Source organism: Centropristis striata, chromosome 13 (assembly GCF_030273125.1).
Source record: "Centropristis striata isolate RG_2023a ecotype Rhode Island chromosome 13, C.striata_1.0, whole genome shotgun sequence".
Classification (NCBI taxonomy): Eukaryota; Metazoa; Chordata; class Actinopteri; order Perciformes; family Serranidae; genus Centropristis; species Centropristis striata.
Window position 1 is genome coordinate 8,342,685 of NC_081529.1, and position 19,353 is coordinate 8,362,037.

General features: G+C 43.1%; 1 protein-coding gene across 2 annotated transcripts; it reads left to right on the top strand.

Moving 5' to 3' along the window:
* Positions 1-1,755: 1,755 nt before the first annotated feature.
* Positions 1,756-16,862, top strand: tcf20 (transcription factor 20). Of its 2 annotated transcripts, none has more exons than XM_059347803.1 (6): positions 1,756-2,051; positions 4,029-12,342; positions 12,505-12,598; positions 13,257-13,320; positions 13,452-13,552; positions 15,329-16,862. In XM_059347803.1, the coding sequence occupies exons 2-6, from the start codon at positions 5,224-5,226 to the stop codon at positions 15,331-15,333; spliced, it is 7,383 nt and encodes a 2,460-aa protein (XP_059203786.1). In that variant the 5' UTR covers positions 1,756-2,051; positions 4,029-5,223; the 3' UTR covers positions 15,334-16,862. The 2 variants fall into 2 exon arrangements, with proteins under 2 accessions (XP_059203786.1, XP_059203787.1); XM_059347804.1 differs by having other exon boundaries at positions 13,257-13,306.
* The last annotated feature ends 2,491 nt before the right edge of the window (positions 16,863-19,353 follow it).

Genomic DNA, 19,353 nt, shown 5'->3' on the forward strand with positions numbered 1-19,353 from the left:
ACAGACTGAAAACAATACCAGCCACACACTGTCAGCGCTGGTAAACATATCAGCAAATGGAAAGATGGACGTCTGTAAGACTGTGTGTGCATGATTGTGTGTGGAGGGCATTAAGTGTGTTAAAAACCGGTTGCTTTCTTTACAACCGTGTGCCTGGAGCCTCCTCTGTAGAAGATTTTGTGACCTTGTCCATGATGGAGAGAGTCTGTGTGTATCCCAGCAGGCGTTCCTGTTGATTGGATAGGCCTGGCTGGCTGACTTGCTGGCCCAGAGTATCAATGCCCTTTATCTCGCCTCTCAGCTCTTCCACTTAGTGGCAATACAAACACACAACTGCTTGCAAGTGATTCGTGGATGAAGATTTGGAACTGGCAAAAGAAAAAACCAGCGTCTGCATGAAATCGCACATGTAAAAAGCAAGTGTAGATACGTAGCCTAAAAATTATCCACAGTTAAGGCTCTGTGATGCAGTTGCTATGGCAACTATGATAGAAATAGACGTGTATCTGCAAGGGAATGAAATGTATTGAACTGTTGTTTAGAAACTGAGAGATTTTACTCTTGTGATTGACAGGATAAGTGAAAGACTGCATATGGATGTGTGTGCTAACTGTGCATTTAAAACTGCATCTGTGCATATGTGTTGTCATGAGGGGTTTCTTTGTATTTACATATGTCGTGGTGAATGTGTGTGTGTGTGTGTGTGTGTGTGTGTGTGTGTGTGTGTGTGTGTGAGTGCGTGTCTGTGTGTGTGCACGTATGACACACTGCAGTACATTAAAAGTGCAGCACCATGGATGGGGGCATAGGCCACATCATTATGATGGTAGGAGAGTGTAAGTGGGTCTGCACTGCACTCACTGGCCCTGTGTGAGAGCAGATAAGCTCAGGCAGAGACAACACAATAAATTTAATGGGAAAAGGATTCTGTTTGTAACACCTCCATTGTTGTTCTGGCCATGATGATGTTCTGAGCGTGTCGTGTCAAACATTAACCAATGGCTGGATATTATTGTAATGATCTAAGTGGCTTTTCTTTGTGGAAAAAAACACAATATAGCTGCACTGTGTGCCTGCGTTTGAGCATTAAGAGACCACAATAAACTGAATAAGCTTTATCCATTGCACTGCAATCTTCCTCTAATGCAGGCGTACCTATTTGCTCACAAATTGTGTTTTATCTCTTATTGACTTATTCATTTCAGACATAACCTACCATTCCATTCAGCCCTGTCTCCTCTCCATATTGCCTTTGTACCCTGGTGCCTTCATTAGAAACCCCTAATTCATTTTCACAGGAGATGAAATAAGAACAAAGGAGCTGTGATAAAACCCCGAGCCCAGACATGCAAATATTGCATTTGCAATACGAGTATAATGTTAGATTTTATAATAGAAATAGGTGAAAAGCAGAGGAATAGCAAAAGCTTGAGAGAGGGAGGGGAGGTGGAGGGATGTGATGGAGAGAGATGAGGGAGGGGGTGCAGGAATATGAGTGTGTATGCATTTTCAAGGCGGTCTTTCTGTTGCAAGAAAAAAACAGTAGTCTAACAGGAAAACGAATAGGTCGAGCTACTGATGAAGGCATGCAAATGCATTTTAGTGACGGAAACTGACGTTTGAGATATTCATGTGTTAGTGGAGGCTTGCGAGATGCCAATGTGTTTAATTTTAGTTTGCGATAGGTGGAATCACCTCAGCGGTGTGTGAAAGAGGGAGAGAGAGGCGAGGGAAGAAGAGGGGAGGGGGCGGGGGTGTATGGACCTCACTGGCTACGGGACCTACAGGCACCCCGATTGTGCTCTGCTCTCATCATTTTTGGAGGTGAGGACAAAAGAAAAAAGGGGAAATCGGAAGAAAGGCCCGGGATCTGAGTGTCGTGACGGGCCCCCCGACTTCGCCGCCGCTGGTCGGGGTTGTCTGGACTCAAAGAGGGTGAGGGGAAAGCGGCGGAGCAGTCGACTCGAGACTGGGGTTTCCTGCCACAGCAGCGGGATTGTCACAAAACAGCCTTTCACTCTTCGAGGGGCCTTGTATTGCTCCGTTTTCAGGTATGCATTTAGAGTATGTTAGCTAGCCTGTCTGTGACTGACTTGCCTCTCCCTGGCAAACATTATCTCTGTTTATTCAAGGAGGATGTCAGGCTGCGTGATGATCATTTTCTGATGCAGTACCCACCGGCTCTCTTGCCACTATACGTTATTTATGCTAGCTAACCCATTTACTCACAGCCCACAGAAGGTCTGAGGGGAAACATCTGCACCTAATCACCTCTCTGTTGTAGCTAAACGCTGCCTGGCTGCCCCGTGCTTCTTTAGCCTGCTACAACTATCGTTTTCGCGCAAATGCTCGTAATAATGTAATAAACGCAAATTAGCTGGCTTGCTAGGGAGCTAACTAGTGGTTGTAGCTTAGCTAGCAACCAACATATGCGGCTACATCGCATATTTAATTATGTGAGGTAGCTAAGGCTAACATTACAAAGCTAAAAGAGGCAGCACTACAAAGCTAATTGTAATGCGTATACCTTGCTCTTGGCTAATGTAGCTACTAAGACTATGTTACAAAGCCAGTGGTGTGTTAATGACAATATGAGGATACAAACCATCAGAATATAACAGCTGGCGTTTTGTCGTTATCTGCAAAAAACACCATTGCGTATGCTTTTATCAATTAGGCAGCTGTGCAATTGATTGACTTGCTGACAGACTGCATTGAGCCAGTTTTTATTAATGCTGCACTGTTCTGTGTATTGTGAATGCTGCTGCCTGGTCGTGCAGTGAGCTGCTGTGATTAATTAGTAATCAAGGTGGGGGCTAATAGACAGATGGAGATCAATAGTGTCCTTCTAACTTTTCCAATTTAACACTGCATCACCCACTAGCTTTGACCCTTAGATGTGACACCTGAATACAGACCTGTTTGCAGTATGTTTGACTCAAATAGATGCTGACCAGTTTGTTTTGTAGTCCTCCTGTTCATGCTTTTTCCTGCACACCACCTTCTGTGGTTGAAAGCAGCACATTTTGTCAAGGGATGTTCACACACATGTTGAGATTGACAGACAAATAACTCATGGACTGATTGTTATAATCATACATTGAGGGCCTGTTATTGTGGGGCTTAGTGTAAGTTGACACTTCTATAACAAAAGTCACCCAAACTTGTGTTAGGCCCACTAACCATTATACATGTATTTGAGGGAGACAATAGAGGCTCGTGTCACACACTGCAATTATGGGTACTGACCTCATAAAGATGGCGTCATGCCTTTTAATTATCACCCATAATCATTAAAGCCCATTAAAAGAAGTTAAATACACAAGCGTTAATGGTCTTTGGTCTCACTTTAAAGAGGTGGACTGCTTCTGTCTTGGCTCCACGGGGGTTGTTTGTTTACATGTGAAGTCGTGTTTGTGACCTTGTCTATGTTACTCTGTTGCCTTAATTGCATGCTGCAGCTAACCCACTTTTCTCTCCACCAACTGTGTTTGTTATCAGTCAGAAGAGACAGCTTAGCCATGTATTGTTAAAGCTCCAACCACAGTAAAGGCAGAACACCCACTGCATATTAAAACAGGAGTGTTGTTATGAGGCCAGCAAGCATTTTTTAAAGTTCAATAGATAGTGTGTGTAACAAGGAAGCAATGCTAACACTATTGTTGTTTTGGTGAATGTGTTTTGATGGACTTGTGTATTATAAAAATAAGTCTACTTATGAGAAATGCTGATGTTATCTGTACTTATTAATTAATAATCTGAGTTTTTCTGTGCAAAGCCTCAAAACTAATTAGATTTTTTTTAAATTATATCATAAGTTACCACTGAATTGTTGATATGCAATTGTTGAATTAAATATCTGACAACCAGAATGCTAAAATAACCAAAAAAAGAGCTAATAAGTGTTATTGTGTGATCACAGTATGCTTCTCTATACAACAACAGAGCTGTAGCAGAAAGTATAGAAATAAATGGCACCTTTTCATGTTTACATGCTAACTTTTTTGATTCATCTTTTGTATTTGCAGAGTTGTGAAGGCTTCTGGTCAGCAGCTGCTGGAAAATGAACTATTCTGCATGGAAATACTGAAGAGAAAACAGAAAACAGGAGCTTGAATTGACTGAACTTGAAGTGGAATAAATGGATTACCCTCCTTTTGGAAAATTGTTGCCATGGAACTAGGTAGACTTAAATGATGGTTGACAGAAAGAAACAAAGGTAAGAAAGCTACATGCTGAAGATACAGGAGAGCACCGAGAAGGATCTGAAAGAACAATTGCTAAATAGGGACCAAAGACTTCTACAGTCCGAATGAATGCATGCTGTAACAAAAACTACAAAAGAAAACAGTGTTTGAAAGGGAATGACCAAGAAAAAGAACATCTCAAAAAGTACAACACTCTGCGTCCAAGAACTGATGAGAATATCAATGGAGTGTTCGCCTCTGGAAGTGTTTAGCGAGGGTCTGTATTCAGACCTCTTGATTCCAGTTACTTCAGTTTTGCTCTCACACAGGTGTGAGTCAGGTCCTGGCAAACATAGTGACGAACTGAAGGATTGTTGTGACAGAACACATTCTCAATGGTTTTATTGAGGGGTTTTTTATTTTTTTTGCACAAGATGCTTTTGGACCACAACACAATTCACTCCTAACGTAGCTCAGTTTGCTTGAGCTGGTATAGCAGAGTGTATACATGTAAAGACATTTGAGGTCTCACATGGTGGTGTGTCAGACGTTGATGACATCACTGCCTGCTCAGTGCCAAACTGCTCCAGCTTCACAGGAATGACTGCACAGTTTTAATTCTTGTATTTTTCTGCAGTCGAAACCTGCTTCACTACATTTTTTTTTCTTTTTAGTTTTTTTCATTCCATTTTTAAGACCCAGCTGTAAAGTAAACCTTTTTTAAAAAACAAAACAAACAACGATCATCACATTGAAGAAGACTTTTACCATTTGGCCTTTTCATATATTGGTAAAATCATCGTCTGCTAAGCCCTTCTACCCACTCCCTGCAACAAAAAAAGTGATTATAACATCTGCGATATATATTCCTCAGCTTGAACTCTTTCAAAGCATTTCCTTGTTTGACTGCCAGGCCATAGACTCTCTCTTTGTCATTTATGGTTACTGCCGTAAGCCTTCCAGTTTCTGATCAGAAGCATTCCCCGGTATAGACACTGACAGATATTTCCGTTTTTAATCCAAACTTGGAAAAACAATGCAGAATTTTTCTAACAGCCCGGCTCCCCCTTCTCTCCCCCCGGGGTTTAGTGGAAGGGGTGGAGGGGGAACTCCGTATCCCCCTCAGCCAGCAGACCAGATCTCCCCAAGGATGACAGATGATTACGCAGGGATGCAACAGCAGAGCCTGCACAGAGGCCATCACCACCCCAGTCAAGCCAGCCACATGCTTGCTTACAGTGCTAGAAACAGAGGGGCTGTGGAGGCACCGCCAACACAGGGTAACATTCACAGCGGCAACACTAACAACCCTTACAGGAAGGACGCCATGGATTATTATTTTTCAATGGGTGGAAAGGACAGGCATAGAAGAGGCGGCATGGCTTACGGGGCAGGGTTTGGGTACCCTCATATCGATGGACATATACCTCACCAGTACCGGCATGCTGGATCTGGCTCTGCACCAGCATCTAGCCTGATGTCACCATATCCAGTAGACTATGGCTCCAGTACTGGTTCAGGTGGAGGTGCTGGTGCTGGAGCCTTCTCTCCTTCTCATCAGTACAATATGAGTCAGAATGCTGCAATGCAGTCAGTGCCAGGTTCTCAGATGCAGCACCGCCAGCTTGGACAAACCTTCCCGGCTGTCCACCACGGACAGCAGCATAGAAGCTATCCGCACTCTGGGCACAGAATGACCCCTCAGTACCCGCACTACTCGCCACAGGGTGGAGCAGCCACAGGGTCATCAGGAATGTACAGCCCCCCTCCACAGAGATATCTCGACGGGGCTGCTAGCACGGGGTTCGATCCCAAAGTCAACAGTTCTCCTAGTGTCAACTCCAGTTCAAACTCAGTCTCCAGTTCAGTTGCTGCTAACAATGTGGGGCCAATGGAGAATGTTCAACAGAGTTACCATGCTTCAAATTATCCTGGATATTCCCCACAGACACTTTCACTTCACAAGCAAGCCACACTACAGCACCGCAACTCACAGCACAATTTAGGGGTAGGTTATGACAACTCTCTCAAGATGCAGCACCAGGGCCCCTCTCCAGGCTCTGTATATGCTAAACATCTGCAAGCATCCAATCCCAGTATACCTCAAGCAGCATCTCAAGAAATAGCCAAATCCCCAATGCATCCCAATGCCCAACAAACCCAAATTAACCAAAACTTTAGCCCCATATCAAACCCCTCACCAGCTGCCTCGGCAGTGCATTCCCCAAGTTGTAGCTCCTCTCCTTCCCCTTTGATGGGTGTCTCAGAGGTACATGGAAACCCCTCAGGTCATGGTCCATCACATCCTCCAACATCAAACCCCCGTAGCAGCCATGGTCAAGGTAGATTACTGCAGACCATGCCACAGTTAAGTCCCACACCCAACTCGAATAGCAGCATCAGTAGTTGTGGTAGCAGTGGCAGTCATAAAGCTCACAACATGAGCGCAGTTGGAGGGAGCAGTCATACTCCAACAGGCCGCAACAAATTGGGTCCAGGCACAGGAATGGGGTCGCGAGACGATGGCTCCTCTATTTATTCATCGTCCACACTTGACAAAATGCAGGATGCTGGCCTGAATAGTCTTAATGCCTTGAGCTCACAAGTAGCCAATTTACCAAACACAGTTCAACACATGCTTCTCACCGACTCTGTGCTTTCACAGAAGAAGGGGAAAGATGTGGGGCAGATACAACAGGCGACACATGGCATGCCCCCATCGCAACCAAGGAGTCGAAATGCAAGTGCAGCCTCAAGCACTAGCACGGTTAAAGATGGAAGTGCATTGGGGATTGGTGATGGTGCCATCTTAGATGTCGGTGCTGATGAAGACTCCTCAGCTGGAGGCTCATCGGGGACCAAAGTGGAGCGTGAGGAGCAGTTTTCAGAAGGGGAACATGGGAGAGTGAGGCAGATGAGTGGTGCAAGCAGCGGATCTGAACCAACTAGCTATCACCCTCCCTCTCAAATTCAAACAGTTAAATCAGTCACCTCTGATTTGCCGTTAAAAGAACCAAATGTTTCCGAAACAAAAGCAAATGAAGCTCACATTCCCTCTTCATCACCATCTCCATCATTCGGATGTCAATCATCAGAGACTGGTCCAACTTCGCATTCAACACCTCCAGTTTCCTCATCCCCCTCATCCACCTCCTCCAGTGTTCCTCCACCGCAGCCAAATTGTGTCTCAGAGCCTGGTCTAACATATAATGACCACAGAGGTGGCCATAGAAGGACAGCAGAAATAAAAAATGAAGTAATCAAAAATGAAAGTGAAGGCACAGTTGACAAAGTGGAGAAAGGCGGTAGCCAAATGCAGCGAGATAGAGACGCCAATTCACAAAATTGTCAGGACAAAGAAAACAGGTTGCACACTGCATCGAGATTACACAGTAATGAGAGGGAAGAAAAGCACACATCTGAGGAACAGCAAAGTGCCAGTAGTGTTGGTGTGATTGTTTCAGCTCGGTCTGAAGGAAGTCTCACTGAAAAAAGCAAGCATCCCCAAGACAACTGTATAGAAGACAAGCATTCTTTCTTAAGAGAGTCAAGCAGTCATAACGGGGAAGAAGGTGTAGATCTGACTTTGTATTCCTCTATTCACCAGAAATCTAATTTCGGACGGCCTCAAAATCCTCCCCAGTCTGGACCACATAAATATGGCTACCCTGAATCAACATATGGCTCAGATTTGTCAATGAAAAACAGAGGGAGGGCTGGCCCAGCGGGTGTAATGGAATCAAATTCCAGATACTTAGGGTACCAACAGTCACAAGCTGGTTACGGCCCTGTGCATTCAAAGTATGCTGGGTCTGTAGCAGAGGCTTTGGTGAAGAGAGGGCAAGGCGCAGGGGCTAAAGGTCATGAAGATAGTTCACAGCAGTTTCCAAGCCTTTTACAAGAAGTACTTCAAGGTTACAATTTAGATAGACGCTATGGCAGACCAGAGCAGGCATTCCCTGCTCATCTTCAAGTCCAGCAACAGTTTCAAACAAGACACCCGTACGGCATAACTGAGGCATCGGCTCATTCTGGACAAATGGGGAGTTCTGGAAAGCCGCCACATCCAAACCAGAGGCAAGGAAGTGAGCCAGATTTTACTACAGATGCTCAGCCCTCAGTGAAGTCAGAAGCATCCATCACTAAGATTTTACAAAATGCTGAGAAAACTGAAGTGGGTGTGTCCCAGAGCCATTTAACACAGGCTACAGAGCCTCAGCAGCCCCCAACAAAACATATAAACTTAGCTGACTACTCTCTGCCACAGAGAAAAGCGTTATCTAATGTGTCCACTCCATCCTCTGCTGTGCAGGAGCTCCTTTTGCAAGAGCCAGAGCCGCTCACAGGCAGCATTGGTCAAACAGAGTCTCAAAAATCATCAGGCTCCATATTAGCCCCATCAGAGCGCCGCTCTGTCATCTGTGATGTGTCGCCAAACCGACGCAGTACACCAGAGAGGGACAGGGAAAGTGACAGAGAGAGAGAGCGGGAGAAAAGTCAGAGTGGAGCCTCTGTGATTCAACAGCCATTTTCCTCTCCAGCAGCAGCCAATGATCTGAGTAAAAAGGATATTGGAGAGAAACAAGTGGTGAAAATGGAAACGGCAACAAAAGAGGCAGGCCCAGACGCTGCAAATTTACAAACTGATCATCACGGCAGTGGTGGAGCTAATGAGGCTGATATAGAGTATCATTCCAAGTCTGTTCATTCATCTGTTGTAATGAATGCTGACCCCTATAGGCGAGGTAATGTTGATATCTTGCCTTCTCACTCTTTGAGCACCAACCCTTTATCTTCACCTTCAAGGCATCAGTCCTATCTTCATGGTGTTGATTTGTCAACTGGCAGCGGCAGCAGTTTTCCTGGATATCGATTCGGAGATGCAAGAGAAGGGAATATGATGCCACGCAGTAACCCCCATTTCCCTCCCCACCATCCCTACCACAATCTGTCCCCGCAGGCTCCATCAACAAATAAGCTTCAAATGTATCCCCACCCTCGTGGCCCCCCTCATCACCCCCATGATATGAGTGATTGGGTAAAAGCAATGAACAGGCCATCAAAAGAGTTGATGCTGCAGCCTGGTTCTTCTCCAGGAAGACATAAGGTCAGCCAGTCAGAACAGAGACAAAGAATGATCCCACAAACTGACCTCCCCGGTGAACCAACCAAAACTTCACTCCATCATCAGAGTGCTTTCTTTGATTTGAAAATGTGGGAGTCGACACACTCTGGAAGAGAAGGCGCTAGAATGATAGAGGGAGACTCCTTCTACAGAACACAACCGCCTCCTCCACCTCCTCCTCCTCCCCTTCCCCCTCCCGCTCCTGTAGCCTCCCACCTCCCTGTTCCTCCACAAATGACTCATGGCCAAAACGCTGCTGAACCTGAGGTCTCCAGAGGAGTTGTGGAGGAAGCCAAACATCCCTGCCCACCCCCTCCACCCAGCTCCACTAAGCCACCTGCTGACGTGAACTCGACTCAGCCGCAGGTGCAGCGCCAGACTAAAGCCGGGGGTTCTGGAGACACAAATCCGCTAATATTGCGAAGGAGAGTTCGTTCTTTTATCTCTCCCATTCCCGCCAAAAGGCAACTCCAGGCTGCCACAAATTCACATCACTCCCCAGGGGCTCAGTCTGAGTCTAGCCATCACAATGAAGATGACTCATCTAGTTCAGACATCCCATGTCCCCGGCTCTCTTCCCCTCTGCCCGGAGAAAATACCTATTCACAACCTCTATCTCCATCAAGTAGTAACACCAAGGCTTTGCCTTCCAGGAAAGGGCGAGGTTTGAAACTGGAGGCAATAGTGCAGAAAATCACACCAAATATTAAAAAGCCAGCAGGCCATGTTGATGATGAGTCAAATCATTACCCAGGCTTCTCTCACTCAGAAATACCACCGTTTAATGATTCACAGGACCAAGACTTGGCATATTTCCCCAGGGTCGCAGGAGGGGATGATAGCTACATGGATGAAAGTCACTCATTAAACGACATGATTCCCTTCAGAGGAGTTGACGAGACTGGGCCTTTACCTCCGTCTGCCTACCCGTGTGATCCACACCAGACATCTCAAACCATAAAACAAGACTTTGACTTTGGATTAGGGGCCGCTGTGGCATCAGCATCTGGAGACAAGGAGGATTTCGCTCTGCTCGGACCTTTACCCCCTCCTCCACCTCTCCCTCGCCCGGTCCAGGATTCCCCACCTCCGTCTTCATCTGCCCTGTCAGACATTCAGCATTTCACCAACACCTACCAGCAACTTGAGACAAGAAGGGGAGAGCAGTCTGCTGCTACCCTTCTTCGACAGAAACTTCAAGAATCTGGCATGGGATTTGATGATTATCCTGGCAGTGACTACTATGGAGCAACCCCACCCCACCATAGTCAAGGACACATGCTGAATCGGCAACATCAGATGACTTCTGGACGGTCCAGTCTGTCGCCACAAGATTCTAAGCTATCGGAGAGTTCAGTGCCCAAAGGCTATTTCCCATCTGGCAAGAAGAAGGGCAGGCCTGTAGGGAGTGTGAATAAACAAAAACGGGCCCAAAGCCAAGGCCAAACACAAGGACAGGGCCCGCCTCAAGCCCAGGCTCAGAGCACAGCTCAGAGTGCTCCACCAGCCCCACTCACTCCAACTCCAGCTGCTGCCACAACCCCACCATTGGTGCCGACAACCAGCAGCACACCACCACCTGCAGCACCTCCTCTGACAGAGAACAAAAGCACTCCCCCACTGACCCCACCTATTTTAACCCAGGTAGTGAAAGTGGATGTTGAGAGTGAGGACACACAGCCAGAGATCCAAGTGAAACCTGCGCGAAGGAGACGCAGAGGCGTGAAAGATGAAAATGAGCCACTGGAAGCGAGAGGGCGACAGAGGAGGAGAAGGAGAGGTGCAGCAGCACCAACGGCACCACCAGTGGCCAAAGATGACCCAGATACACCTTTAGGGCCAGGAGGGAGCCCTGGCACAAACAGAGTATGCGTGGATCCAAACAGAAAAGGCCCGTTTGTTCCACACATACATGTGGAGAACAAAATACCAGAGATTGGGGCAGTGTGCACCATTGTAAATGCAGAGGAGGAGAAGATGAAAGGAGAGCGTAGTGCAGTCGGAGCGAAAGCAGGCGGGAGTGGAATTGATTCTCTCCTGACCTCAGCTCTTTCCTCCCAGTTATCTAGGAGAGACAGAGAATCAGAGAAAAGGGAGACAGACGAGGTGGAAACTACACTTCAGTCAGGAAAAGCGCTTCCTTCATCTGGCTTTGTTGTTTCAGGCCCCGTCATTACAGAGACCAATCACTCTGGCCGCCTGCTCTGCTGCCTGTGTCAGAAATGGGCGAATTACAAACACCTCGGAGATCTCTACGGGCCTTTCTATCCAGCTGAATATGCCGCAAAGCTCCCCAAGAACCAGCCCCAGATCCGACAATGTCAGCCGACCACAGGCACAAACAAAACGGGACCAAATTCAGACACGAGCTCAAATGCTGTGAGCGCCATCCAAGACACACAAACACAAGAGTCTCAGCTTACCAAGCCCCCAGCTGAGAGCGACTATGCCATCAGCCTCGATTCAAACCCAGTACCTCTCCCCACTACAGTCAGAACTGCCCCCACAGCTGGTGGAGAGGAAATGATGATGCACATGACTGGCAAGTTCAGCAACACGGCCTCCTCTTCCTCCTCCTCCTCCTCCTCCTACACCAGTAAAACAACATCCCTAACCTGGGACATGAATCTAGATATCCGGCCTATCCCCATGCTTAAGAGAGAGCCAGACCTTCAGACAGACCAGCCGCAAATCCAGCAACAGCTGCAGCAGCCAACAGATGAAGCTCAACAACGACCTCAACACAGAAAGCTGACCTCACACCCACGCTTTAAAAGGAGGCACAAATCTAGTGAGGATTCCCCCAGAATGGTGCCATCCAACAGTAAGGCATCCCTGCCATTCCAGCCCCCTCCGCCCGCCTTGGACTCCCTGGGACCCTTGGCACAACTCGCCCAGCTGCCTCAGATGCCATTGGACCCAGAGGAGCTGTGGGTCCACGAGGGATGTATAGTGTGGACCAGTGGAATCTATCTTGTCAATGGGAGACTGTATGGCCTGCAGGAGGCACTAGATGGTGCCAGAGAAACAGTGAGTGTCCTCTCTATTTATTTGGACTGTTTGTTTTGGGTTATTTTGGGTTTATAACTTATTTCTGTCACTGTTAAACAGATAACAAAAGCTCTGCAGTGTGGTTCGATAGTGATATGCGTTTATTGATTTCTCCTTTGTCATCTGTCTGTCTCCGCTCAGTGCTGCTCTTACTGTGAGATGGTCGGCTCAACCCTGGGCTGCTACAGTAAAGGCTGTACACTTCGCTACCACTACCTGTGTGCTATGGAAGCAGGTGAGTGGATGCATCCAATACAGGCAAATGGTTAAAAACTGAGTTTGTTTTTTTTAGAGGGGAAGGATTTTTTTAGGGAAACATAGCAGCTGGGAAACTGAAGGTTAATTTAGGATGCAGCTCAGCATTGTGTCAAGTTTTTCTAGTCATGGATCTGTTATAAACATTACTTAATTAATTATGTCTCATAAGATGTTGCAGCATTTCTGGGGTTCATATCATTTGTTACACAAATTTGGTGCTAAATTTAATATTTTTTACTTCAAGAAATGTATTAGAAAATTTCAATAAATCCTCCACAATATCACATTAAGATACCAAAAACTTGAAGAACACCAGAGAAATATCCATGCTGTGATTTGGCATCAAAAGCTTTTGACATTTTTCAGATTTTTGCAAAGATTTCTTGGCGGTTGGATGGCAAGCATTTCTAATCTGGAAACTGCTTATTATCAATACACCTGGGGAAGCCATTCATCCTCTGAATGCTCCAGGTCTCTAGTTTGCGGTTATAATATTTCATGAGGCTGTGATTAACCTAGAGGTCAGAGCAGGTTTAAATGTTAATGTTAAATACTGTTTTCCAATAATGGATGTTTTTTAAGAGCTCTGTGTGGCTGTATCTGTACCCTACTAATATTCTCTGTTCCTCTTCCAGATTGCTCTCTGAACGAAGATAACTATTCACTGCGGTGTCCGAAGCACAAGGTAAAGAAAGAGAGGTTGGTCTTCGTTTTGTTTTGATCCATTTAAAATTCTCCCTCCTTTTATTTTCTCTCTTCTTTTAACAATTTTCCTTGTGTGTCTTTCTCTCTCTGTCTCTCTCTCCTCTCCTTCTCTCTGATTCACTCAGTTTACCCAGAGCATCCGGCCAGCCAAGTCAGTGTACCTGGAGCAGTCAGAGAGAGGCTGAGGGAAATGCAGAAGAAGAAGACACACAGGAATCTGGGAGCTGTAAGTCTAGACCTGGTCTACCTGTATTTATGTGTTTGCAGTAAAGTCCAAACATTTAGGATGTACTGTAACGCAGTAGTTCCCCCATCACAAAATATGTTTATTATTATTTCTTATTAAAAAAAACTGCAAGGAAATGCTTGAACTAGTGTGCCAGAATGTTGCATCCATATAAAATCATATAAACTGTAAAGCATAACCATAATGTGACACTGTTCTGCAGCCAACTATCTTATCTAAAACCTCAAAGAGAGGTTCGATCGCCACAAATACATTTTCATCTGGGAAACATTATTTGGTGGGAGACTGTTTTCTCATTAATGGACCTTCAGTAAGTGGGCATTCATTTGATGCCTCAAGGCTGTTTATACCATTTCTATTCAGACAATTTAATTTCACACAGCAAATATAATAGCTACTCTACTCTCTGATGGCCGTTTCTCAGGGAAAAAAAACCTCCTGCTCTTACACTCCTCCTCAGCTCACCTTAGTGGCTGTGCTGCTGCCTGTCACTTCCTTTCACTACCTCCCCCTCACTTTCAGTCAGCAGGTCCTCATGGAAACTAAACACACAGCACATCGCTCCCTTTCTTTCTCTTTTAGTAAGATTGCAGCAGAACGCTGATGGTATGAAAGGATTTAGAAACCTTTTATAACCCGTCACCAATCATTGGGATCTGTAGGTTACGTGGCAAGATTCAAAGAAGAGAAGGAGCATCTGCTTCAAATCTCTATCTCTGACACAAGTGAGGGAGCAGTACAGTGGTGTGTAGAGTTAATGTGGGAGCTGAACATTAATGTAACTATCTGCAATTTAATTTAGACAATGCTCAGGTAATGTTAACAATCCATGAAAATCATGAGTCCTCTTTGTCTGACACCGAGATCCACTCAAAAAGTGGAGACCAAGTCCGATGTTGAGTACACTGACAGATCCGGGCATTTCTGAAGAATTTTCCTTCCAATGTACACCAATGTCTTTGATAAACAGAATGAATAAACTGCAGTCACCGATTACCTCTCATAAATTATAAAGAGATTAAACTGTAAAAATAACATAAAGGAGTTCAATATTTTATGTTTTAGCCCCCGAAGAAGCATGAGGTTGGTTTTCACAGTAATCTTGCATATTAAAGTGTTTTTTATTTTTAAATAAGTTTTGGATAAATTAAACCTAGTAATTCATGTTAGCAGCGTCTGATACAGTGAGATAGTTTTGCTCAAATTAATTATCTTTATTTCTGTGTGTTTTATAATTGTTATTGCAACTTTCAGTTTGCAAACTGAAGCTTTATCCAACTTAATTCTCAGCTCATTGGCTTATTGACGTACTTATTGAACCCTCGGCCATGTTTCAGTTCAGTGAGTACTGATACGCAGTTATATATAAAATAAAAAATACACAGATCAATTAAAAATTCCACGTGATCAACCAAATTCTTAACGACCACTCATTTGTCATTAATGAATTATTCCCATGCCTAGATGATACTGTTTGTGCATAGCAGGGCCACATTTGAACATAAAAAGGTATTTTTATGCATTTAATTGGTGGAAAGTTTCAGTTGTGTTTAGTTGAATACATTACATTACATTAGATTTGTATTTTTCACTTCTGGCAGTCGCCTAGCAGGTGGTGCTGTTTATTCCCTAAGAATATCCATGATCCATAACCCCCAGCCCCGCCCATATCTGGCCATGGCCCAAACAGCGAGGGGTTATTGGTAGATTGATCCTTGTTGATGACACTAACCTCAATTTGCTTGTGTTCTCTAGGTTAGTTTGGACAACAGAAGACTGCGAGAAGACACTTGTTTGAAGCAGCCCCAAATGTGAAAGGACAGAACTGGCATCTGTGACGGAGAACAACAAAAGGGAATGTACAATTTCTCAATGGGAATCAGCATTATTTACATTTAAGACAATGGAGAAGAGAAACCCTTGCTCTTTACTTAAAAGCTGAAAAAGGAAAAAAAAACATGGACATGCAACACAGAGGAACGGAGCTACAAATAAAAGAAAAAAAAACTACAAAGATCGAAGCGGAATAAAATGAGACGTCAAGACTGATGGAGGAACTAAAGGAACTTTTTTCTGTAGAGAACAAAAGAAACAAACTTCCTCTCTAGGCTTACTTTGATTTTCCTCAGACACCCTCAAAGTGTAAAACTCTTGTTTATCATCATCTGTATTATCATTTACCTGTTTTTTTAGGTGTTCTTTTGGTTGCTTTGAAGAGGCGTATTGTGAGCAAGTTGGGTGTCAAACCCAGAGAAGAAAAGGAGAGAGTTGTTCTCTCACAAGTAGTATTTTATCTTATGCTATTAGGATGACCACAATTATTATTTTAGTCCTCATTATTATTTTGTATCCTCATCAGTATTTACTCATGAAAATGAAATGGATGTATCTCACTTTATATTCACTCAACACATAAATTGGATTTTTTTTTTCATTCCTGGAGAGGGAGGAGCCAGAGTGATGTTGTCTGGAATGTCAGGGTCGAGTTTGCCACAAAGACATTATTGCCTTGGAGAACGGACATCTGTTGCCTTTCAAAAGTCACGTGTATGAGTGAGAAGTGAGTGAGTGAGTGTGTGTGGGCGTGCGCGCGCGTGTGTGAGAGAATCTGAAAAAACAATGCCGATATCTGGGTCTTTGATTCCATTTTTGGTCCTTTTGAAAAGTGTTCTTATTTTTCATCACTGGGGTTTTTACGGTACAGATAGTATTCATGAAAAATCAGACGGACACGATCTTATTTTTCAAGTACAAATGTTCGTAATGTGCAAAGAGAAGGACAGAGCCTTGTAAGAGGAGGAGATAACACTATGGACTAATGCGTGTCTGCCGTCTTTAACCGTGCTGACAGGGAAAAGACGGACAGAACGCTGAAGAGTTTTAATCGTGGAACTGTGTACTGGGTGCAAAAGTTCTACATAGGAAGTTACGTTTGACTGACAGGTGTCGGTCCTTCGTACAGTGATGAAAACATTTTTTTGGAACTGGAAACTTAAGAGAGGGGTGTCATATGAGCGGCTGTGATTGGCCAACCGTACGGGCCAATGGGGAGTAAGCCTTACCAAGTACTTCTGAATGGTTTCATTCGTTAGTGACACAGCAGCGATTTGATTGGGAGATGCAAAATCCATTCAAAAAGAAGCATTGCCATAAAATTTAAAAGTGAGTCGTACATGGTGTTGTCTTTATCATTTTTTATTGTTATTCTTGTAAAAAAAAAAAAAAAGTCAAGCTGAGAAGAAGACAGTTACACTATCAAAACCATGCTGTATTAGAAACCTGTCAATATGTATATGAATTATGAATACACTTAAAAATGCTTCAAGTATGCTCCTCTACTTATTTATCAAAGTTGTTTTTGTCACTTTTGTCGACATGTGACTTTTGTCTGCCCCAGTTTCTTCCCCTCTTTTACCCAACTCTCTCACTCGGTTTTTTCTTTCTTTCTTTTTTATTTTGCACGTCTACTCATCTCTCTACGGCACATATGCACACAAGCTATTCCCATCTCTATTTCTGTCTCTCTCCCTTGTTCCTTTCCACCTTTTCAGTTTGAGCAGAGTGCATAACCCCGTTCTGACTCTTTCAGACTGTCTTTAGAAGACAGGTTATGAATGCACTCTCCTGAGTCTGAAACTGTTGTACCAGGTCAATTCTGTGTTTCTGTCAATCTGTGTCGGGGGAGAAGGTGTCACACTGTGAAGAATTTTACTTAAAGAAACTAGAGCAGCTTCAGTGTAAAAATAGAAAAAGCAAAGTGTCTGATTCAACTAAGGTAAAGGTTCACATAGATGTTAAAATGCAGTAGTCATGGAAGATGAAAGTGGAATCCATTTTTTAACAACACAGTGACAATAATATGATCAGGTGTGAATGTGTGCATCAGTTGTTTTTTTTGTCTAAATGAGACTGATGAGGGTCCAGATTGAACCAAGATTGAATTTATTTTGCAATAGCTTCCAGTGTGACAGTGATTCCCAAACAGTTGTACTTCTGCAGTTGCAACGTTGCTACAAAAATTAGGAGTTAGCAATTAGCCAGCTAGCTAAAAACTTTGGATAAGTTAACTGGCCAAAATGGATTGCTAAAATGAATGGATATATGGTCAAATACATAGCAAATAATGGGGAAAAAAATCAAAAAAGCCAGCTAGAAGTAATGTATAAACAATTGAATTAGCTAAAGAGAAATGGTTAACAATTGAATGAATTGGCTAAACGTTGCTACAAAAATTAGCAGTCAGCGGTTAACAATTAGCCAACTAGCTAAAACTTTGTAGTTAACTGTGCAAAATAGAATGCTAAAATAAATGGATAAATGGTTAAAATACATAACTGTTAATGGTGGGAAATTAAATAACAGCTGGAAGTAATGTATAAAAAAGTGAAATAGCTAAAAGAAATGGTTAACAATTGAAATAAGCTAAAATTAATGACTAAATTATTAAAATAGTCAGCCAAATGGCTAATGGATAAACAGTTGAAATAGCTAGCAATAAGGGATAAACAATTTACTTCTATAGCTAAAAGCAATGACTAAATTATTTAAATAGTTTGCTTAAAGTAATGGAAGTAAATGGAACGAAAATATATAGCTAAAACTTCTGTATAAATATTAGGAAAAAATTAGCTAACAGTAAATTGTGTAATAGCTAAAAAATGATTCCATATTAGTATCAATATAATATAATAGACAGTGGTGGAATGTAACAGAGTACATTTACACAAGTACTGTACTTCAGTAAAATTTTGAGGTATTTATACTTTGAGTATTTCCACATTTGTAATACTTCTAGTTCACTAGATTTTAAGGGCAACCATTGTACTTTTTACTCCACTACATTGAGCTGACAGCTTTAGTTACTTTTCAGGTCGAGATTTAACATACAAACAAAAAAATTAAAGTGATTACGAATGTTTATAAATTAAACCACATAACAGTATATTAAATAGTTTAAAATGAGCCCTACATTGACAGCAATAAAACCCTGCTTACATAAATGCACCGACAATGATGATCAAATAATATATTTTGAATATATAAAACAGTCTGAGTGGGTTCATTCTGTATAACAAGTACTTTTACTTTAGATACTTTAAGTACATTTTGAGCATTATATGAGTATAAATGGACATAATATTTAGCTAGCAAAATATACTGAAAAAAGCTTGTTGAAATGTAGCCTATAAAAAGAGCTAAATGGTCGAAATACATAAAAGTAATGCATTAACAGTTTAGTTTGCTATAAAATAATTGGAAACTGGTTTGAAATATACAACCATATAAATGCTTTTCTATAGCTATGGATAAATGGTGAAATAGCTAAGTTTGGAGAAGTATTAAATACCTAAGTTTAAACTCATAAACTGTTGAAATACTGAGATAGAAATTATGAATAAAAAGTTGAATCGTTCTACTAGAAGTAGTAGTAGGAATTAACAAATTAACCTAGAATTGTTCAGTTCAATTGAATGGGGAAAAATATATGGCATACGGCATTACACAGCAAGCAAACATGAACACATAAAACCTTGTGTAGTGAGGTGAATGTGGTCGAGTGCGGTTATTAAAAAAGATCCTCTTGTTGGGTCACCACCGCTCCGTGTCAAATAGTTGTCCCCGAATACTGGTCTACAAATATGGCACTGCAAAGCAATATTGTCCAAGTAATACTGTGTATCTGGAATATTTATTCAACACTTCAAGGTCATGTTGAGTTGTGCTTGCTTTTTACAGGCTTTATAGCATTGGAAGAGGGGGCAGATAGGAGCGGAAGAGAT